Source organism: Monodon monoceros, unplaced genomic scaffold, assembly GCF_005190385.1.
Source record: "Monodon monoceros isolate NGI ecotype Baffin Bay Population unplaced genomic scaffold, NGI_Narwhal_1 Super_Scaffold_20, whole genome shotgun sequence".
Lineage (NCBI taxonomy): Eukaryota > Metazoa > Chordata > Mammalia > Artiodactyla > Monodontidae > Monodon > Monodon monoceros.
The window spans coordinates 43,907,323-43,931,028 of record NW_021703777.1 but is presented as its reverse complement, the minus strand read 5'-3'; the positions used below and the strand labels follow the sequence as shown (position 1 = coordinate 43,931,028).

Here is a 23,706-nt window from a genome sequence, read left to right as displayed (position 1 = left end):
GTGTGAAAACCAACTTCCATAGCAGGTGAAATTCCAGCAAGAGTTCTTATATTGTTTCTACTTTATCCATCAACATTCTCCCTGAAGCCTCATGCCAAGTGGTGATAAGCAATGGAATTTGCTCAGTTGCCCATTTTGAAGTGTCAACAGATTTCAGGGGTCTCAGCCTTTGTAGGTCCTAGACCTGACGTATTTCAGGTATGTGTGAATGATAAGTTTCTTTTTTGCTTTCACCACAGATCATGACAGCAGCACCTCAGCAGTTCTGGGTAGACATCCTCCCAGTAGATGATGGCACCCCTAGAATTGTTACCAACCTGGGGCTCCAGTGGCTGGAGTACATGGATGGCAAGGTAAGGCCTTTCCACCTGCCGCGGACACATTAACTGACTTGGGCTCGATCCTATTCATGACAATATGAACAGAACTCTTGTTCAACTCATGTTTATCCCTCCCTAAGTGAGCTGATTTGTTAAGATTGCTGAGCTCCATGAGTTTGGTTCGAATTGTATTACAGTTTAAGATATTCTTACAAAATGACCCCAAAATATAGTAGCTCAAACAAGATAGAAGTCTTTTTTCTCACATAAAGTACAGAAGTGGGGAGGCTAAGGCTCCACATGACCATTCAGAGACGCATATTCCTTCTATCTTATTCTTCTGCCATCACTGGGTTGTTGCTACTGAGAGCGTAGCCAAAACTCTTCAGCTATTCATCAGTGTTCCAGCCCATGGGAAGAGGAAAACAAAAGTAGAGGGCAAGGAACTTCATTTTAAGCAAGTGGTGCAGAAATTAAACACATCATTGCACTCATATTCTTTTGACAAGAAATTGGCCCTATGGCCCTATCTGTTGCGTGGGAGTGTCTAGCTGGGTGGCTAGGTGCTCAGTTAAAAGTTTGTTAATTAGAAGAAGGGAAGGGTGGATTTTGAGAAACATCTGGAATATGCCACAGATGAGAAGGAAGTGAGTTTTTTTGTAGGTAAGTATCCTCAGAGGAATTCTAGAAATTTAAATTTTTTTCTCCTTTTCCTAACTCTCAGTTTGGTCATTTTAAGACATGTCATAATTCTCACCTGGTAACCTGTCAAGCATTAAATCCCCATCCCCACCCAAACACACACAGTTCTTCAGTTCAGATGGGAAAGACTTGTGTGTGGTATTCCCTGTAGGATGTGGATTTTCTCATCTCCATGTTGCTGATTTGTTGGTTGTATATGTAGCAGTGAGGCTATAGCTTTCCACTGAACTCATTGAGAATTTTTAAATATATGAAACAAAATTAGTACAGATTCCGCTTATGCCCTGTATGCTATTTTTCTCAATACTCAGAACCATCCTGTTCTCTTCTTGGCACTCTCCAACTGGTCTTCTACCTTCAACTCTTACCCTACTGCCGTGACTCTTATCAAATTTACCAATGACCGAAGTCACCAATTTCACCAAATCCAAAGGTCACTTACATGCCCTTATTTTACTAGGTCTAGTAACACTTAATACTGTTGACCACCCCTTTTTTTCTCTCAAACCTTTGCTCTTACTAAATATTTGTTGGGTGAATAAATGAGTGAATCAAAATTTAGCCAGTATATTTGGGCCATATTGGGATATCATATATTTATCTTACTCAATTTCAAGCATTGTAATCAACTTCTATAAGGTATAAAATGGCCATCTTGCCTGTATTGTATCATTCTTTCAAAGTTCCAACCTTCTTTCAAGGCCACACTCAAATCCCACCACCTCAAAGCCCCTTTTCCGTAATCCAGATGGATTTCCGTAATCACTCCTCCCCAAAAGTGTGTAGCACTCTTTTCATATATCCCATTACAGCTCTTGCCACAGTTACCTTGCTCATAAGCCTTTCTTTCCCAATAAAGTGTGAACATCAAGGGCAGAGGCTGGGATGGTTTCTATCCTCATAACCTCTTCAATCCTGACAAAGTTTACCAGGCAAGAAATGCACTTAGTAAATCATTGTTGAGCTGGATTAAATCTGAGTCAGAGGGTCTTGTTCCTGCTTTATTCCCATCTCAGGAATTAAATGTAATGGGTTTCTATTCCAGGCAACCAACTTGATCACCAAGAAGGAACTGCTGACCATGGACCCAGACACAGAAGACCTGCAGCTTGTCTACGAGATAACCACAGGCCCTGAGCATGGCCACATGGAGAATAAGCTGCAGCCTGGAAGAGCTGCTGCTACTTTCACACAGGGTGGGCACTCTTAGAACTGAGAGGTGGGAGAGGTCTCTTCTGACACCACTCTCCTTACTTCCCTGATCTTTCCCACAACTACTGCCAGCTACTTACCCCCAAGTAACCTATTTACAAACAAATAGATCTTTCAGTGTCTAACCATCCAACTTTGGAATTTTACTTCTCCTGATTTTTTTTCCCTGTTACTCTGAATTAATGGCAAAAAAAAAAGGAAGAAAGAAAAATTTTATCTTTACCAGGCTTCCTCAGCTCCCAAATTGCTTTAGGTTTGGCCAAGTTTTCTGGAAAGGATCACGTGATACTCCTGGGTTTTCTTTCAAAACAGAAATAACCACCAGACTTTATGAAAGATCTGTGACCCTTTGTGGTTTACTTTTTAACTCTAAGCGTTATAGATTTTTTTTTTAAGTCTTCAGCAAAGAAAAAAAATCAACATGGGTAGATTGCTCAACAGAAATAGTTTCCTGTTTGGAATCACATCAAGGAGACCATTTTGTATTGTAGTTGCTTATAAGCTTTTCACAGTCTTCTAGACTTCTTTTTTTTTTTTTTTTTTTTTTTTACGGTACGCGGGCCTCTCACTGTTGTGCCCTCTCCCATTGCGGAGCACAGGCTCCGGACGCGCAGGCTCAGAAGCCATGGCTCACAGGCCCAGGCGCTCCGCGGCATGTGGGATCTTCCCAGACCAGGGCATGAACCCATGTCCCCTGCATCGGCAGGCAGACTCCCAACCACTGCGCCACCAGGGAAGCCCTTCTAGACTTCTTTTGAGGATGCACCTGATTGGGATCAGTCGTTGTACAACTGCATCTTACAATTTATGTGCCATATTTCCTTTTTCTCCCTGTCCTCAATCTTTTGTTCTCTCCTAGCCACATTTTATCTGTGCCTTGTGTGTGGGCTGTTTTAATCCAACCCCAGCTTTTCTTGGTAGCACATACCTTCCAAAGAACGTTTATTTTGAAGGAAGTAGGGGTGGGTATGAGCATATATGCACAGCAGACGAGCTCAAAGACTTCTCTGTTGGCTCTAAGATTTGCATTTCACATTCCATAGACATTTATTAAAGTGCTTTTTTGCCAAAACCCTGGGATTCTCATTTTACAACAGCATAAGGGTACTTCTATACATAAAGATGGGTCTTTTGTTATACAGGATCTTATTTTAAAATCTGGCAGAAACATTTATTTTTAACACCACTTACTATCCCTTTTTGTTCTTGGGACAATAAGTTTTGTCTATAACCCATTAGAAGGATAAAACTGGGTGTGTCAGTAGGAATCTGTGAGGCTGTCTTTACATCCCCGGGTTAATTCAGTGTCTTTTTTCTCACAGAGGATGTGAACCTGGGGTTGATTCGTTATGTGTTGCATGAGGAGAAGATCCATGAGATGATGGATAGTTTTCAGTTTCTGGTGAGAGACAGTAAACCCAATGTGGTCAGCGACAATATCTTCCATATCCAGTGGTCCCTCATCAGCTTTAAATATAACAGGTACAAGCGTGATTGGTGTTCATTCTTGAGAAATGAATCAGGAAAGCAGAGGAAGTAAGGATGAAACACCCTGTGGGTCAGCTCTAATCATCCAATGATGATGGTGGGGTGATAACAAGAATAAAAATCATAGTTACACCAAATATTTCTTGAATACTGTGTGTACAAGGCACTGTAACAGGTACTTGACGTATGTCATCTTGTTTAATACTTGCAGTTATGAGATGAGTACTATTGTTGCCTCCACAACAACAAAGCAACAGAGACAGAAATAGGTTAAGTAACTTATCCGAAATCACGTAACTAAAAAGCAGTAAAACCAGGATTTAAGTCCAGTGACCTTAAGCCTTGTGCTTTACTTCTTCTCCTGAAAGTATTTGTCCTTCTGTCTTCAAGTTTAAAAGATAATCCAGCAGAACTGATAGGGAAAACAATAAGCATTCAGAAAAATAATCACTGGCCCGCAGTAACAAAGTCTTTGCCTTCTGTCTACATTCTCCCTGTTCTCAAGCTCCCATTCTCCCCCTAGCTCTTTTGGTGTTCACAGAATCGTATATCTTTAGGGAAGGATTCATAGCTTAATATAGACAGCTCTTCAAGATGATTTTGTAGTCTGCTGGGGAGTTAAGAGGCAAACAGAGAGTCAGTCACCAATTGGTAAAGCATGGTGCTGAGTTTATAGATTAGATTATAACAAGGATTATAATTTTTGTGGGGGAAATAATTCTTTAAATTTACATTTGAGATTCGCTATTCTAAGAAACCAACCTCATGATAATTTAAGTGAAAATTGGGACTTGGGAGGAAAACATGCAAACTTGATTTTAAGCGCCCCAGATGTAGGCTATTCTACTATTACACACACTTGGAGAATTAGTGGAAAATTAGAATCTATATATATATATATATATATATATATACACATACACATATATATATATATATATACACACATACATGTATATATGTGTGTGTGTGTGTGTATATATATATATATATATATATATATATCTAAAACACTTTGCTGTTATTTACATCTTACTTGTAACTCCTTCAAAATTAAATACACCAAATAAAACTGATGATGTTTTCTGGACAACCCTCTAATGTTTAATGGACTAAACAATACGGAGGGTCCCCAAGCTGGCAATGAAGACTATCCTCTCAGAGGCACTTTGCCTGCAAGCCTCACAGCAATAAGACCCAAGCCAAAGTCCAATAGCCATACTCAGTGATGAAAAACAAAGCCCAGCTCAGGCCTCACTTGCTTGTGGCTTTTTTCAATAATTATAATAATAAGTTATTTCTCACAGCTCTAGAGGCTAAGAAGTCCAAGATTGGGATGCCAGCAGATTCAGTGTCCAGTGAGGGCCTGCTTCATGATCCATAGAGAGTTGAGTTCTTGCTGTAACCTCACATGGCAGAAGGAAGATGGAGCTCTCTTTTATAAGGGCACTAATCCCATTCATGAGGGCTCCACCCTAATGACATAATCACCCTCCAAAGGCCCCATCTCTAATATTGTCACAGATGGGATTAGGGTTTCAACATATGAATTTGGAGGGGGACACTTTCAGCCTATAGCACCTTCTCACTCCCCCATTGTCATAAAGCTCCATTTGCCTAGACACTTTTCTCACCTTGGCCCAGTTCTCATTTTCTTACCTCTGGCACTGCCCTGGCTCCTTTAAACACTTCCTGGAGATCTGGCCCAGTCACTCCCCACCTGAACCAAGTCATTAATTGGCTTCCAAGCAGCTTTCTTCTGCAGGAGCTCACTGACCTATTCTAATCACTCTACCACACTTGGGAGAAATTATTTCTTTGTGTTCTGAAATATGGAGTGCTTAGCTCTTATGTGCTGACCATCTTTCAACTCTCTCTGAAAACGGGGCAGATATCATTCTGCATCCACAGCTTCCTTGGTCGCCTGATTCTGTGACTGTCCCAGGTGAACGCATTCCCTCAACTTACAACCTGACTTCTTAAAGGAACCAAACTGCCTCTTCTCGGAACTGTCTGACACCAGTAACCAACCAGAAGAGACAGGCATTAAGCATGTAGATCCTTCACAGCCCTTTCAGAATTTCAGAGATTGCCCTTTTGTGTGCTTCCAGCTACAATGTCAGTGAGAAAGCGGGGTCAGTCAGCATCACGGTGCAGAGGACTGGGAACCTAAACCAGTACGCCATTGTCCTGTGTCGCACAGAGCAAGGCACCGCCAGCTCCAGCTCCAGGGTCAGCTCCCAGCCTGGACAGCAGGACTACGTGGAGTATGCCGGCCAGGTAGGTGGGTGTGGGGGGCCTCTGACTCCTGAATTGCCAGTGGGCTGCAGCCAGGGCTGAGACGTGGCTGTCGGCAACTGCGGCACGTCCCCACTTCTTTACACCAGCTCTCTGCCCATCAGCACCCTTCCCCAAGTCACTGTTCTATGTTGCCTTCCCACAGTGCCTTCTTCTTCACAGCCTGTCTAATCTCCACTGCACTTTGAACCGCTGTCCAGCTTCTCAGCCTTTACATTTTGCTTCACGATCAAGAAAAGTCTCCAAGGCACCATGTTGTACACTCAGCCTTTGGTATCCTAACCCTTCCTCTCTACCGCCCTTTACCTGAAGGGTAGGGAGACTAGTTGGGGAGTTCTTGGAACAGGATCCGTGAGAGATGATGGGAGCCTATACACATTATATATAAATTAGATTATCAACAAGGACCTACTGTATAGCACAAGGAACTATAATCAATATTTTGTAATAACCTATAAGGGAAAGGAATCTGAAAAAATAGATATATATGTACATATAACTGGATCACTTTGCTGTACACCTGAAACTAACACAACGTTGTAAATCAACTATCCTTCAGTAAAAAAAAAAATAAATAAAGTGAAGGTGGAGACAAGTGGGTGGATTCAACAGACCAGTAAGAATTGACAAGATTCAGCAGTGGATTAGATAGTGAGACAGAAGGGAGAGATGAATGATGATGTCCCTGTCTGGGGGGGACACCAAGGAGGAACAGGTCTGGTGAGGGTGTGGTCCTGGCTCTGCTTTGGACATGTTGAGTGTGAGTTGCCTTAGAGACAATAAGTTGACAGCTTTATGGGTTGGTAGGAGAGTGCAGAGAGGAGTTCTGGGGTAGACACACACACACACACATACACACGTTTGCACATCTCTATGTTACAGCAGTGGTAATTAGCACCAGGGTGTGAATGAAAGAGAAAAAAGAGAGAGTGAAAGCAAAAGAGAAAGGACCTCCTGTATAAATAGTAAACTCCTTTAGGGCAGGATGCCCTGTATGTGTCAGATTTAAGTACTGCACAATACCTGGTACTTATTAGGTATTTATTAAATGTTTTTTCAAAGTAGTTTCATTATTCTTATGGCATAATAAATCTCTGTAAAGAGGAGTGGACTCTCTCTTTGAGGCATTTCAGCTGGACTAAGCTAAAGCCTCATGTCAAATGTATTTTTTTAAACTTTTATTGAAATGTAGCTGATTTACAATGTTGTGTTAGTTTCAGGTGTACAGCAAAGTGATATATATATATACATATATATATTCTTTTTCAGATTGAGTATTGAGTAGAGTTATAAGAAATATATATAAGATATATATATAACAAGATATTGAGTATAGTTCCCTGTGCTATACAGTAGGTCCTTGTTGGTTATCTATTTTATATATAGTAGTGTGTATACTTTAATCCCAAACTCCTAATTTATGTCAGATTTGAATGAGGAATTGGAATAGATCAGATAAGCTAAGGAGTCTTTTAGCAAAATATAAAAAAGAGCACATACTTGTGGTTTTTAGGGAGAGACAAAAGGCAGTGTGTTCTAGACCTAAACAGAGACCTATGAGTGTTTCATTTAGTTGGGAGCATTTTAAAATGTGGAGCATAATAAAACTTAATTTGATTAGTTGATTACATGTGGAATAGTCATTTTCTGTTGATGAAAACTACATGTTTTTCAGGTTTGTGTGGCCCTAGAGGTTTAGGACTAATTTTTACACATTTTAGCTATCTCAGTTACACAAAGTGCAGTCCAGGTCCATTGCCTGTCCACTCAGTTTCAGACTGATCCATAGCTCTGGTTCCATTTGAAGGTTTTATCCTCATCTTTTTTTGAAGACAAAGTAAAACCAGAATAAATCCATATAAGTTCACACTTGTATGCATATAAATTAATTTCTCTATTTTATACCAGGCTAAGTTAATTCACATTATGGGTCTAGCACATCTTAATGGCAAAAGATTTAATGGTAAAGTTAAAATTCAGTCTGGCTTGTTCACAATGTAACTTTCTCTGAATTCAAACTCCGTTATTCAGTACACTGAGATTCTATGTCAGTTTTGACTATACAAGTAATATGGTGATGATAATAAATAATATCTTGTATTTGTTCCATGCTTTAAAGTATACTGAGTGCCTTCATTATACGTTGTCTCATCTAGTCCCGCCAGTAGGTATGTGAAATAGGTATATTATTGTTATTTAACCGATAAGGAATCTGGTGTTTGTAAAGTTTCATAGCCTAACCTAGCTTGGAAGTAACAGAGCCAGGACTTGAGGCCAGAACTGCACACTCCAGGTTCAAAGATCTTTCCAGTTAAACTTGCCACAAATAGAAGGGGAACTGAGTAATCAAATGACTCGTGCTATCCCAAGTGAGTTAATAAAACAGAATACAAAGAGTTATCTATATGTTTTTCTACAGTCACCACGTGGTGGGAGACATCTTTGCCCTCCACGTCCCTATACAGTAAATCAGCCCCAGCGTACGGAGGAAGAATGGGAAGAGGTGATACAGCAGGAAGTAGGGGCTAGAAGAACCAGCTATTTCATTCAGTGCTTTGCCCACTGGACTTGGGTCCTCTCTTCCCGTGACGCTCTTGGGGAGTGTGGAGCAGGGAAATCTGAGGCACAGCTTAACTCCTTGTTGTTTCCTTTGTGACAGGTGCAATTTGATGAGCGAGAGGACACCAAGTCCTGCACCATCGTCATCAACGATGACGACGTGTTTGAGAACGTCGAGAGTTTCACTGTGGAGCTCAGCATGCCAGCATATGCCCTACTGGGGGAGTTCACCCAGGCGAAGGTCATTATCAATGACACTGAGGACGAGCCCACATTAGAGTTTGATAAGAAGACCTACCGGGTCAACGAGAGCGCTGGCTTTCTATTTGCACCTATTGAAAGAAAAGGTCTGTTGGTGCCAAAGGTGACAAGAAGCTATAATAATAGCTAACATTTATTGAGTCTCTTTTATGTGCCACGTGCTCAGGTTCCATATTAACTCATACATGGAAGTACTTCATGTGTATTAACTCATTTAAATCTCCAGAAATCCTAATAACTATCCTACCTACAGTGAGTACTATCAGAAGGCTTCTCATCTCAGTTCAGGTTGTTAGTGCTCCCATTTATTCTTAAGTGGGACCAAAAGACTAGTTATATTTGGCTTTGCAAATGACTCATGAGCCTGGGATTTTTAATCAATCACCCAATCCATAAATATTTAGTAGCCTTGGTCAAGGAGGGTAGTTACAATTTGTAAGAACTGGCTTCCTCTCTTAGTTCTTAGAAGACAGAAAATGTGTTTAAAGGTTTTCCTACGTGAGTGTCCCACGTAGAGCTCAGATGAGAAATAAACTGTGTGTGAGAAATAAAGGGCAATTCTGCAGGGGTGGATAATCAAAACAAAGATCGTATGGATTTATGATTGTGCAATATTGAGACTTTATAAAACACCTGGAAATTAAATCCCCCTTCAAAGCCACAACATGACTGTAAGTGATGACGTCGGGTATTTTGTTGCATCTGCTGACTGTGTGTTAGTGTGACAGACACTGCAGAGAGCACCAACCCTTGGCAATGCCCCGCGGATTGCAAGCAAGCCCCGTTGATTGCTCCGGGCCAGCCAGCCAAGCCCAAACACGCTGTCACCCAGGGAAGTGGCAACACTAATAAGTAAAGTCATTTGTTCAGGGAGCTGGGGTTTATTTTGTTTTGTCTTCCTCTTTTTAAACAAGCTTATTTCTCCCTGGGAATTAACGTGCAGAAGTTTATTCAGAAAGGCGTGAACTGTGCTCATAGCACTGCCTTCAGGACACAATTACTTTGCTGCTTAAAGTACCAAATATGTCTCTTATCTCTCCACCCACCGTGGTCTTAGATGGTGGGCAATGAGTCTTGTGAATTAACAGAGCACAAAATTCACAGAATAGGAAATCCATTTCAAGTTGTTTGGTGAAGTATCTGGGGTATATTAGATCCTCAAGTGGTTTATACCACAGGCTTAAGAAACTGCAGAGCAGGGAGGTTTCATGTCAGAGTTTGAACAGAATATGGAATATGTCAGAGAGGATCAAGCCTGTCAAATTACCAGAGATTTCAAAATCTGAGAAGTGCTCGTTCAAATGCTTTGGTTTTCTTGCCGTTTGTATTTCAGGGGATTCAAGCAGCATTGTATCTGCAATTTGCTACACGGTGCCCAAGTCAGCTATGGGAAGTAGCCTGTATGCTCTAGAATCGGGCTCTGATTTTAAATCTAGAGGGATGTCCGCTGAGAGTCGTGTGATATTCGGGCGTGGTGTCACCATGTCCACCTGCGATGTCATGCTCATCGATGACAGCGAGTATGAAGAGGAAGAAGAGTTTGAGATTGCCCTGGCAGATGCTTCCGGTAACGCCCGCATCGGAAGTGTGGCGTCGGCCGAGGTGCTCATTACCGGTCCCAATGATGCCTCTACTGTGTCCCTGGGCAACACGGCTTTTACTGTCAGCGAGGATGCAGGTAATGGAAAGCGTCTCTGGGGTTCCCTCATCCATCCTCTGATCCCTTCCTTGAACAATTTCCTCTTAGTTTTGAGAATGCCCTTAGGATGCCATTCCTCAGTGACACCGTTGTCAGTCTGAGGCAGGCACTACTAGGCATCAAGACCAAGAATGGAAGGTAGTGAAGAATAGGGAGTTCCATCCACTTGTCTTGCTCTGGTTACTGATGGCAGGGAGGGATCTGGCTTAGAGTTCACTGGCTGACCTCTGTGGTCCAGAGGGAGGGCGTGGTGCTAAGCATTTTGGCTTGTGAAGGAGGGAAATGTGACCTGTTGAGGATGGAGGTAAATTATTTCGTGTACTGCTAGCTGCCAAAACAAATAAATGCAAAGTTTTAGTGTCTTAACAAATGGAACTTTCTCGTTCATATAACAGCCCAAGGCAGGCAGTGGGCAGATTTCTTCCACCCAGGCCTCTTCCCTCTTTGGGCTCCACAAGGATCTCAAAGTCTTCTGCGTGCTGCTGTCAGACATCCTGCAAAAGAGGCAGCAGATGTGCTGAGTGTCTGCTGATCTGAGCCCCCTGATCAAGACCTTGCATCTCTTTGAAAGTGAAATTCTAAGGGATAGTAAAAAACTAATATTTTGGAACACTTACTGAATGCCAGCCACCATGCCATGTGCATTCCATTCATTCTCATTTATATATAAAAGCAAATGGAGTCCCAGAGAGATTAAATAAATCATCAAAGACCAGCTAATATGACAGAGCTGGATTAGAACCCAGACCTTTCTATTATACCACGTTTCCTTTCCCGTACACCAAATGCCCAGCCATGACTGCTTGTCACCTCTCAGCTTATTGGCTGGAAAAATATGATTGATGGGCTTGTCACGTAGCTTTTCTCTGACCTTGATTGTGAAAACAGCTAGAAATTTAGTCATGTATCATTAGGACCCTACAAAGTATGTTGTCACAGCGACCAGAAGATGCGCTTCTTCCTAAGATAAGCAATAAGCATGTATGGTTTAAGTAATGATGTGTGCACCACTCAGATAAAATAGGAAAATCACCCAGTTAGGAACATTTAATTAGGAACATTCAGCTCCAGGCTCCATAGAGTCCCCTAGCTGGTTTCTCCTTAACTGGTTATTTTCTAGCTCGTCCCTGAGGCCCTAGTCTCTGAGTTTCTTCTCCCTAAATAGACTTGAGATGTTTTTCAGTGGACCCACCTCTCCTCGGTCCATTGTTCTTCTCCTGTGAACAGTCTCCTCCTTGAAACCACAAAACCACTTTCCCCTAAGGGCTGTCTCTCCAGCACCACCTCCCTGAGGACCTCCTTCAGGTCTGCTCTTGATCTTAATGTCAGTACAAAGAGGGATGGTGACGCCTCTCAACCTCCCTCGGAGGGAGCACAGGAACGTCACTGAAGGGGGACTAGGCAAGCTAGCAGGCTGAAGCTGCCGCTGCTGTGAGGGAGGACATCGTTCTGAAAACCGCACCCATTTTCTGGTTCCGGGTTGACCACTGAAATGTATGACTCTCAATTCAGGCACGGTGAAGATCCCAGTTATCCGCCACGGGACTGACCTTTCCACCCTCACGTCTGTCTGGTGTGCAACGCGGCCCTCGGACCCAGCTTCTGCCACTCCAGGAGTAGACTACGTTCCCAGCTCTAGGAAGGTGGACTTTGGGCCAGGTGTCACTGAGCAGGTGCGCATACAGAGGTCAAAGGCCAGATGGGTCTGATCATGTTGTCTTTAGTCTGTTCTTCAAACTCTCTGGAGGACTATAAAATACCGAAGTATTATGATCTTCCCGTTCTTCAAAAACACAAAGAACAAACTTAGAGAGATCTTCGACAAACTCTCCAAGTGACATTTTCAGCATCTAATATCCAGCACCATGGATTTAGGATAGAAACTGCACTAGATCGATGCAAATATCTAGAAACAAAACACCTATGGTATGTGATACAGAGATGATCATTTTATGGGTTTAAAAAATTTACTTTAAGACCACCGAAGAAAGGCAAATTGTCACCTTTGCCCTAATCTCCCAAAGGCAAATGAGTGCTGGTTGGTGAGCATCCTTTAAGATTTGCTTTGATTTTCCCTCTCTTTTTTAATTAGAAAAAATTTTTAATTTTTTAAAAATTAAAGGTATAATTGACATATAACATTATATTAGATTCAGGTGTACAACATAATGATTCAATATTTGTATATATTGTGAAATGAACACCACAGTAAGTCTAGTTAACATCCTGATTTCTCTTCTAGTATTGCACCTTGACCATCTTGGATGACACTCAATATCCTGTGATTGAAGGGCTGGAGACATTTGTGGTTTTCCTCAGCTCAGCACAAGGGGCCGAACTGACCAAACCCTTCCAGGCTGTCATTGCAATTAATGACACATTCCAGGACGGTAAGAGATTGGGGATGCCAGCTGGTGGTTCAGGCAAGATTTCTATTTTTTCCTTAATATCCATGTATATGACATTGGAACTCATTCACATTTTCATTCAAGAAATGTGTGTGTGTGTGTGTGTGTGTGTGTACATGAGTACATGCACATGTACACTTTCACATAGAAATATGGGACAGAAACAATCATTCCTGTTTCTGGCATCTGCTAGGCACAAAAAGATGTACGGCATACTTTAGAGATATTCCAGGTTCAGTTCCAGGCCACCACATTAAAGTGATCATCACAATAAAGCAAGTCAGATGAATTTGTTAGTTTCCCAGTGTATATAAAAGTTTACATTATACTGTAGTCTATTAAGTGTGCAATAGCATTATGTCTAAAACACAATGTACATACCTTATTTAAAACATTTTGTTGCTAAAAAATGCTAATCGTCATCTGAGCCTTCAGCAAATCATAATCTTTGTGCAGTAGTAACATCAAAGATCACTGATCACAATCACCGTTAACAGATACAATAATAATGAAAAAGTGTGATATATTGGGAGAATTACCAACCTGTAACACAGAGACACAAAGTGAGCAAATGCGGTTGGAAAATTGGCTCTGATAGGCTTGTTCAAGGCAGGGTTGCCACAAATCTTCAATTTGTAAAAAACATAGTATCTGCAAAGTGAAGTGCAACCAGGTATGCCTGGTTGAGTTGTGTCTTCAAGAAGCTCAAGGTCTAGTTAGGGGATCAGATCCTTAGACAGAAAAAAAATAAAATATTATGATAAATGACTTAATAGTGTGATAAATCCAGTAGGTGTAGGGGCAGAGGGGACTGAACGGTAACTATGCGTGCAAGAATCATAGAAGATTTCACAAAGGAGGTGATATTTAAACAGAGTCTTCAGGTGTGGTAGGAGTTAGTTTATCTAATGGATAATAAAATAAAGCTTTGTTAAATGGAGAGCTATAGTATACATAAGGTATAAAATTTTGAAAGACACATATCTGGAGAACAGTGAGATGCTTACTTTTGCTTTGAGCCTGGCAAGAGGTGAATGGAAGAAAATGAAATGGAAATACAGGGTGGAGACAAGTTCTAAGAGGTCTTATGTTCCAACGTCAGGAATTTGGAGGTAAAGGGGAGCAGCAGATGCTTCTGAGCAGAGGAGTGGTGTGACTTTTGTTTGAGGAAACTAATACTGGCCATCTTATGGGTGATGTGCAGGAATGAATAGACACAAGTACCTGTACAAAAATGTGAGTCCCCACTGAAGAGCTGACCTAAGCAACAAGAGGATGAACAGGAAAGGACTTCCCCAGTTCTTCTGGGGAAGAACTGATGAAATCTGGAATTGTCAGATTCTAGAGTTGGGTGGAGAAGATCAAGTTCAACTTTCACCTCAAGCAGGAGGACCCTCGTCAGCATCCCCGGTGATGAATATAGAATCCATGATTAAACTCTTCAGTGACTACAGAGTCACCAAAGAAGGAACTGGCAGCCCAGCAGGGCGATCTTTAATTTTTTGTTTTTAAATAACCTATCCGTTTATGTAGTAAAAAGAGCAAACAGCAAAAAAGATATACTATGAAAATTGTCTTCCTTCTACCCCTGGCTCCAAACCCTCCAGCTCCCCTCCCTGAAGACAACTATTTTAACCAGTTTTTTGTTATATATTTGCATATATCCAAAGTAGTATGTTATTTTAGACTTAGGTTTATTGAGGTCTAACTTACGTAAGTTAAAATTCACCCACCACCACGATCAAGATGTTGAAGTTCCAGCATCCTACAGAATTCTCTCGTGTCCCTTTGTAGTCAACCTCTCCCCATCCCAAGCTCTGGCAACTACTGAGCTGTTTTCTGTCCCTGAAGTTTTGCCATTTCCAGAATGTCATAGAAATGGAATCATGTAATAGGTAGCACCTTGAATCTCGCTTCTTTCACTTAGAACACTGCATTTGAGAGTCTTCCATGTTACTGCAAATATGAGTGGTTCATTCCCTTTATTGCTGAGTAGTTTCTGGTGTGAATATAGGTTTTCATTTCTCTGGAGTCAGTACTTAGGAGTGGGGTTGCTGGGTCATATGGGTAAGTGTTCGTCTAACATTATTAGAAAGAGCCAGCCTGTTTTCCAAAATGGTTGTGACTGCTTTGCATTACCTCCAGCGTTGTATGAGAACCACATCAGGTTTTTGTGGGGCTTTTTAGTTATTCCAGTAGGTGTGTAGCGAACGACTAACGACATTGCCCTCTTTTCAGGTGATTACTTGCCATTCATATATCTTTTTTGACAGAGTATTGTTCAAATATTTTCCCTATTTTTAAAGTTGGGTTTTCTCCTCTATTACTGCATTGCTGTAGATTCTGGACAAAGATTTGGTTTTTTGCAAATATTTTATCCCAATCTGTTGCTTGTTTTTTGTTCTCTTAACAATGTCTTTTGAAGAGCAAGCGTTTTTTACTTTTAAGTGTTCCCATTTATCGATATTTCTATTACAGATTGTGCTTTCGGTGTTGTATGTAAGAAATCTTTGCCTAAGCCAAGGTTACAAAGATTTTCTCCTATGTTCACTTCTGGAAGTTTCGTAGTTCTAAGTTTTATATTTAGGTTTATGATTCACAAAATGGTAACTTTTTAACCATGAACAAGATAATAACAATTATACTGTTTTATGTTGAATGTTACCTCAGAGTTTACAGAGTCATCAGTTAAACATTATCTCATTTTCTCATAATCCCGTCGTTTTACTCTTATTTCTATTTTTTGGATAAGGAGACTGAGAATCAGGGAAGTAAACATACACCCAAAGTCTAGTAAATGGAGGAACCAGCGTGCATTCTAGGACTTTTGGCTCCAAGTTCATACTCTTTGCACTAGGTTCTATTTGGTGAAGTTGGAGAATATGTGGGACTTTTTTTTCCTTAAAGAAGTTAAAAAAGAAGAAAAAGGGAAATTAATTTATTCTTTTTATTCTTGGAAAGGCTTCTTATTCTTTTACATGAAAGGATAGTTAATTCCCTTCTGATGAAGTGGAAAGTGAATGGAAAGTCAGAAATCCTGAAATATAATCCCCGCCCACCACTTCCTTGCTCAGTGGCTAAGGTTACTGAGCCTCATTTTGTTCATCTATAAATAATGATATACCGATAAGATTGTTGTAAGGATTAAATTAGTTAAAATATGTGAAAATACCTACCATAGTACCTGGCACGTAGTAGATTTTATTACATGTTAATTTCTTTTCTTCCTGATGCACCTGTAATTTGACACACTTGCCAGTGGGAGTCCAGTAACACACACAAACTCCATTGCACTCTGATCAACATAGAAGATTCCATTTAGATTATCCTTGCATTCTACTGACGGGCATTAGGGTTGCAAACTTAGAAAATGAATATGTTAAATAAAATATCACCTTTCAGGAAGACTACAACAATATATATTCATTCAGGATCTTTATCACAGAGAAAGAAATCTGCAAATCTATTTCAGTAACCCATTGCAGTGTTCACAATTATCTCTGTTGGTTATCCTTCCCAGTAACTGCTGGCTTTCGTTGAGTCCCTTCAATGTGCACATTCTAGGGTAGAAAGATCTCTAATTACTTTACCTCTAATCCTCTCCAACTTGTGAAATTGAGGTTAAATAACTTAAGATCACACAGAGAGGAGGTGAGGGAGTGAGAGTTAAAGCCCAGGTCTATTCTATGCGAGTCCAGCCTTCTGGTTTTATGCTCTACCATGATGACTTTTCATTTTGCAGTTTTAGCTGGCCACTGCCGCTCTATGTGACAAGGCTTAATGTCACTCAAGATCCTTATAGAGTCAGCTTCCAGCCTTTCAAAGTGACCTCAGCTCCTTTTATCTTACTCCACCGGGCCGATTTCAGGCCCTTAAATCATCTAAGTAGCTCATCTCAGAATATTTTCTGTTTTTACCTTTGTCTTCTGCTCTGATACCTGGAATTAGACTTTGGTGTTGCCCTGAAGGCTGCTGAGCAAGGCAAGAAAGGCCTTGTAGCCGCTGCCGCACCGCATCCCTGTGTATGTATGTAGCTGTGTCCCACCTACTCATTAACTCAAAGAACCAGAGCCGGGATTTTTCCTAAATCTCAGACTTAACCATCACCCATAAAGAGGCCACTGCATTCCAGGCAGTTGGTGTCTGCACTCACTTTGTCAGTTACTAAGAAGATTAGCGGGGAACAGCGTTGGTTGACAGTTTCCATGCCTAAGACTGGTGCCCAGCACTGGGGTTACCGAGTAGTATAGAGCAGAGTCCTGAAATCTATTTCAAAACACAAGACTTACACAAATAAGAAGATAACTACAAATTGATTTTCTCAGAGAGGTGTTGACAATAGTGCATGATACCCACTGCGAGCCCATAAGCCTTCACAGAGTGGTTTCCATTTCCCATTCATATACCTCATCCATGTGGAAAGCGAAGGGGTTCTGCAGTCAGGCAGAAATGACACCCCATGGACGGCACCCCTACTTCCTGTAGAGACTGCAGTGCCTTGCAGGGTTGTCAAGAGGATGAGAAATGATGTGTATGGAAGCCCTTAACACAATGCCTGACCCGGGCTGGGCCCTTTGTATGCCATAACCCCCTGCAGATAAATGTCTCCAAACCCACCCATTGCCTGTCCATTGGCTCCGCTTGTCTCCCACTGAACTGAGGGCTCCTTAAAAGCAGGGATTTTTCCCAGAAGGCAATCATGAGGAGTGTTCACCCACTGCTTTCTTTTCTTTTCTTTTCCTTTTTTTTTTTTTTTTTTTAAGCAGATAGGCATAGGAGTAAATGTTAATACATGTTAAATAGAGGGAAAGGAGTCTTTTACATCTCAAGAGGAATCTGGGGTTGATTAATACATGACAAAACCCAAACATTACCACTTAGCTTTTAACTCACCTCCAACTTGATGCCCGTCAGACCAGCAAGAAAAATCAATCCAAAGCATTAGATAAAATCTGCCATGAGTAGAAAAGCTTTCTTGCTTGTGTTGCTTTTTACCTGGCAACAAGCTTCCTTCTTGTCCTCATGCAAGGTCATGTCATTCCCACCCACCTCTTAATAGCACTGGATGGAAAGAGCCCCAAATGAGTAATGTGCAGGACCTGATGCCAAAGTCACTCATCTTTTTAGAGGTATCTTCTGGGTTTTTCTTTAGTGATAAATGGTAACTGTTAGGCTTAGCTCAGATAATGGATTTGTTTTATATTTGCTAATGCCAACAGTTCTGAGCAGTGGACAAGCTGGAGGCAGAGAGAGCTTTCTACATATTGACTTGCAGAGAGCTTGGTGCTCACCCCTTCTGTTCCTTCCTTTCAGGTTGGGCAGGGCACATCCAGGACGTAGCCAGGAAATAGGTCAGCTTCTGCAGCCCCAAACACTAATTTGACATATGACTGGATGGAATACTTCTCTGTATTGTCCATTAAGAAAATAATAACCAGCACTCAACAAAATGTTGGTCTCGAAAGGGGACATGTCTTAATGCAGAATATTACTTAAAGCCTTGTAGAAAGTAAGGAAGAAACACTGATCCATTATTATTATTATTATTTTATACTTGAATCATTCCAATTTTTATTTATATGTCTGCACACATAGAAACATGACCCATTATATTGAGAAGCCTGGAGATAGGGGGCAATACAAACCATAATAAAATAATTTCTACCCAAATTTGAGTGCCTGCTGTTTGCCAGATCCTGTATTGAGCACCATGCATACCTAATCTCATTCAATTCAATCCTCCCAATAATTTTACAAGTTAGATATTAACATTTCCAATTTACGTATTTAAAAAAGCCCAAGGCTCAGAAAATCTCAGTAACTTGCCCTGTGTCATTCCGCTAATAAGTAGCAGGGCTGGGATGGAAATTCAGACGCGCTTATTCCAGAGCCCTCGTTTTTAACCACCATTTGGCTACGGTCCTTCCCTAAAGTCAGATGAGGCCATGTGAGTTGTTAAAGACGAGGTAACCCCACAGCAGTAGTCACAGACTGGGGCCCACTGGCCAAATTCAGCTTATGGATGTGTTTTGTTTGGCTCCAATAGTTTGGGCCTGTATGGAATCTCTTTTTACTGTTTTAATTGCTTGCTATTTTAAAATTGAGGAGCTATGACACAAAAATGCAGATCTCTGATTTTGTTTGAAAATAGGAAGACCTGCCAACAAAAGAACGAAGCTGAGGGGCAAAACTCCCTTTAAACATGACCTGCTCCTTCCTCTTTACCGATGTCCCTGCTCTTCCCTTTTGTCTTCCTGGCCCAGGACCAATGTGAGTGGCCATTTCTCATCAGCCTTGCACTGCTGTTTTTCTTTTGGTAGCCTTAGAAGGAACATGAACTTTTCTGGGTCTTCAGGTCTCTATCAGGATTTTCCACGTGGCCCATTTCTTTATTTGCATCGCCTGTCTGTATTTGAGATGGTGACTATTGTAAGAAAGAAGCTGAGCAGAAACTGGTGCAAACTTGATTTGTTCTATTTTGCTGGAACTGTACTCACAGCGGAAGCAGTTCCCTTGTCCTGAGAGTAGCAGCCAGGCCTTGAAATCTGCTGACTGCTTGTAGTTTATCGGCCTCTGGTGGCCCTTAGTGGAGCCGTCCTGCCAACTGGCTGCCAGTCCTGCCAAGTGGCCGCCAGCTCCCTCAGCATGCCACTAACAATGCCTCCGTCTTTCCTTCTGCTCACCCAGTGCCCAGCATGCAGTTTGCCAAGGATTTGCTCCTAGTGAAGGAGAAGGAGGGTGTCCTACACGTACCCATCATTCGGAGTGGGGACCTGAGCTACGAGTCTTCAGTGAGGTGCTATACTCAGGGCCATTCAGCTCAGGTCATGGAGGACTTTGAGGACAGAAGAAACACAGACTCTTCACGGATTACATTTCTCAAAGGGGAGAAAGTAAGTGGATTCCTGGTGGCTGAAGAATGGGATTCCCTCCTTCCCTGATGCTTTTATTTGTCCATAGTGAAGTAATTTAGACAAATTCTGAACATCCTAGGAAGTTTCTAATTAACCGTTCATTCTTTTAATAATGTCATCTCTTCTATGTGGTTGTCTTCTTTGTCTCCCATTTATGACCAAATACCTATGTCATTGGCTGAGCTGGGATATTTAGATGATGTAGAACATTTTTGGAATTTAGCAGAATCAAATGACTGGGGACTCCTCTTAATTTGAACCTACATGGGAGATGAACACACTCCACTAATGTTATCTGGAGAAGGAGGAGACAGTTCTCTAATACCTGGGCCCCTGTCCCAGGGCAACACACGTTCTGGCATAGGACCAATAGTACAGGACTGAACACCTGTTCGGCTGAGCACATTCAAGACAGTGGAGTATTCTCTTGGCAATATAATGAAAAATGGTACATACGGACACAAGAATTCCTGAGAAACTCTAGTCACTAAGTGTGGCTGCATCAGACTCAAAGCTTGCAACCTCAGTGTATATCCAAAGCATATATTGAATGAGAATCATATTTCTCCATTTTTGGATCTCAGTTTCAGATGATTGAGTCAGTTGTACCCCTTGTTTCAAGGCATGAAGTCCCCATTGGTCAGTTCAAGGCCCTTCTCTTTATTTTGTTGATTTATTCATTTCATTTTACCCCTACTCTGCAGCCCCATTCCCTTCCCCGCCTCAGAGGTAATCAATCGATTGTACTTAATGTGTATCTCTCTTATTTTCTATTTGTTCTTAAAAAAATGTCTGGTTCTTTATGTATATAATTTTTATTTCTAAAACTGCTACTGTGTTATATCTTTTTCGAATGTTTTCTGCGTTTACTCAGCAATATGTTTTAGTACCTGTGCATGTCACTTCTGTGTCTATCTAATCTGTTGCTTCAGACTGTTGCCTAGCATTTCATGATGTGCATTTACTACCTTTTACCCATTTACTCTCAGCAATAGACAGTGAAGACCCTCAGTTTTAGTGCCCAGTCACCTCCTATCATGCTGCCACCACTAACAGTGCTGCAGTGCAAATCCTCTTACATGTCCACTTACACACCCGAGGGGGGATTTCTTTGGACAAAAACTCAGCAGCGAAATTTCTGGACCACAGGGCATGAAAGTACTTAATATGAAAAAATAATATCAGAATACATTCCAAAGTGTCCCTAGCAGTACATGAGTGCTGCTAAAACCCTACATACTCTTCAACACTTTTTCAATTACTCATCTTTTAATGTTTACTAATCTGGTATGTATAAAGTTATATCTCATTTTAATTTGCATTTCTCTAATACTATTTTATATGCTTGTTAGTTCATTGAGTTTCTCTTATGAAAATCTGTTATTTTTATCCTTTGTTCCTTGTTTTATTGTATTGCTGTCATTTTCTTACTGATTTGCAGGGCTTGCTTGTATATTCTAAATATTGATCTTAATATTAATAATCCTAAATAGTAACATTAATCCTTGCCGGTGTTTAGATGTTTTAGATATCGTAAACATAGAGCCTTTCTCTGTCACTCATCTATTACCTTTGCCCTTGGTGTTCTTAGTTGAACAGAAATCTTTGTTTTGATATAAGCAGACGTGTGAAATTTTTGCTTTATGATTAGTTCTTTTGAAGTTTAGCATAAAAAGACTTTACACATCCCAGGTCACCCGAGATTCTCCCTCCATTCTTTACCACCAAAAAAAAAAAAAAAAAAAAAAATCGATAGCGTCCTTATTTGAGACTCTCAAGTCTTTCACACCTTCATGACTCATAAAAGCCCTGTCTTAGTTATGTATTTTATGGGAATTTTACTGGTGGCAGGTTGAAATACGTGTTTAAAACACATATAAATACTATAAATACAATCTCCAGCTTTGAGTCTGCATGTCTGTATTTGTTTTAAGTTCAGAAGAGGATTCTCTGCCTATCCAAGAGGCAGTTTGTAGTTAAATAAAATTATAAAGAAAATACAGCTTAATACTCCAGATGTTACCCACATGGCAATCTCTCATTCGTAAGCACATTTTGGAATCTTCATCTTCTTTGTCATGCTAAGCAATATGCCTTTGGAACTTGTCATTCACTAGAATGTCTTATTTTTTAAGATATACCGAAGAGTCGATACTAGATTCATGCTTTCCGTAAAGAAATTCTTATTGTAAGGAAGATGTGGTAGGGATAAAAAGGGGAACATTCTTCAGGGACTTAAAACCCGGTCAGCAAGCCACAGGTAAATGTTCACAGAGATATTCTCCCTCCATTTAGTATGACTTAGGAAGTATGACAGTGAAACCTCTATATCCACATATCCTTTGCAATATGGTAGTATAATGAATTTAAAGTGGTAAACTAAAAATAATCACACTTCATATCACATGACTCTACAATCGAGGCTGCTCTGTTATCTAAAATGTTGTGACCTGGGCTTCCCTGGTGACGCAGTGGTTGAGAGTCTGCCTGCCGATGCAGGGGACATGGGTTCGTGCCCCGGTCCGGGAAGATCCCACATGTCACGGAGCGGCTGGGCCCGTGAGCCATGGCCGTTGAGCCTGTGCGTCCGGAGCCTGTGCTCCGCGGCGGGAGAGGCCACAACGGTGAGAGGCCCGCGTACCGCAAAAAATAAATAAATAAATAAAATGTTGTGACCTTATTTTACGTTTTGCCAAGAAGACAAGTCCTCAGTAGAGAATATTCAGTTTGGGAAGCGCTTGATTTCTTTTCATCCAACAGGGATTTAGATTGTGTTCTCAGACATTCAGTTCTCAGTTTTCAGATGAGCCACCATTCGGCAACACATTTGAGAGTTCTGTAGCTTTTAAAGGTGTCTTTAGCCTAACAGGAAGGCTTTCTGAGTTCCTTATACGAGTCTTCAATTTTCACAAGGGAAAAGGAATATCATTCAACTCTCCAGGAAGTCTAATCCATATGTTAAACCCTCACCATCAGAAATCTACCTATCATAACATGTACAAAGGTACAGATGAGCCCAGGCAAAATGTGGGAAAGCACACAGATGTTCTACAGATGCTTTTTAGTGATTCATTTTGTTGTTGTTCATAACGTATGACCAATAATTCAAAATCGTTTGGAATGTTTAATACAAGTCTCCACATATGGGTAGGTCCACTCAGGCATGAACTGTTAAACATTCTATTTTATAAACGAAACAGTTGGGACATTTTGGAATCTGTGTTGACTTTTTGATGCTACAAAGAAGAAAAATCATTTTCTAGGGAAAGCCAAGCCAATTATTGATATCTCACTGCAAATTTTACTCTTTCCTGTGCCCTTGGCTCTAGATGAAGAACTGTACTGTCTATATCCACGATGACTCCATGTTTGAGCCTGAGGAACAGTTCAGGGTCTACCTTGGCCATCCTCTTGGGAACCACTGGAGTGGAGCCAGAGTTGGAAAGAATAACATGGCCACCATCACCATATCCAATGATGAAGATGGTAATGGAAGAAATTGCCTTTAGTTACTCTTAGGTTGATGGGACATGAACGGATGTTTCACCAATAACATAATTACAGGTGTTTTGAAAAATGAAAGCACTATACAAGTGTCTACTGATAACAGCCTTAGAGTATCTGTATAAAATATTGGCAGCAAATGATCACCGTCTACAGAGCTCCAGTATTTTAAATCACATTGTTCTCTACCACATCACCAAGAGATAGGGAGCAGGTATGGTTAAACGCTAGGACAGAGATGCTAAGACAGACAGAGAATAAAAATGTTTAAGTCACTGCAATTCAAGAGCAGGATTGGAAATACAATCCGAATCAGTTGAGTCCAATGAACTGATTTAAAA

At 41.0% G+C, this 23,706-nt stretch overlaps 1 protein-coding gene across 1 annotated transcript in view; it reads left to right on the top strand.

The window, feature by feature from the left end:
- The window catches only part of FRAS1 (Fraser extracellular matrix complex subunit 1), a 463,438-nt gene that overhangs the window by 399,388 nt on the left and 40,344 nt on the right, over positions 1-23,706 (top strand). Inside the window, exons 51-60 of the mRNA XM_029235334.1 lie at positions 240-353; positions 2,068-2,218; positions 3,557-3,716; positions 5,834-6,002; positions 8,680-8,926; positions 10,174-10,518; positions 12,052-12,212; positions 12,782-12,929; positions 19,635-19,840; positions 23,191-23,347. Of these exons, the coding sequence (XP_029091167.1) occupies positions 240-353; positions 2,068-2,218; positions 3,557-3,716; positions 5,834-6,002; positions 8,680-8,926; positions 10,174-10,518; positions 12,052-12,212; positions 12,782-12,929; positions 19,635-19,840; positions 23,191-23,347 (1,858 nt within the window). The remainder of the gene's footprint in view (positions 1-239; positions 354-2,067; positions 2,219-3,556; positions 3,717-5,833; positions 6,003-8,679; positions 8,927-10,173; positions 10,519-12,051; positions 12,213-12,781; positions 12,930-19,634; positions 19,841-23,190; positions 23,348-23,706) is intronic.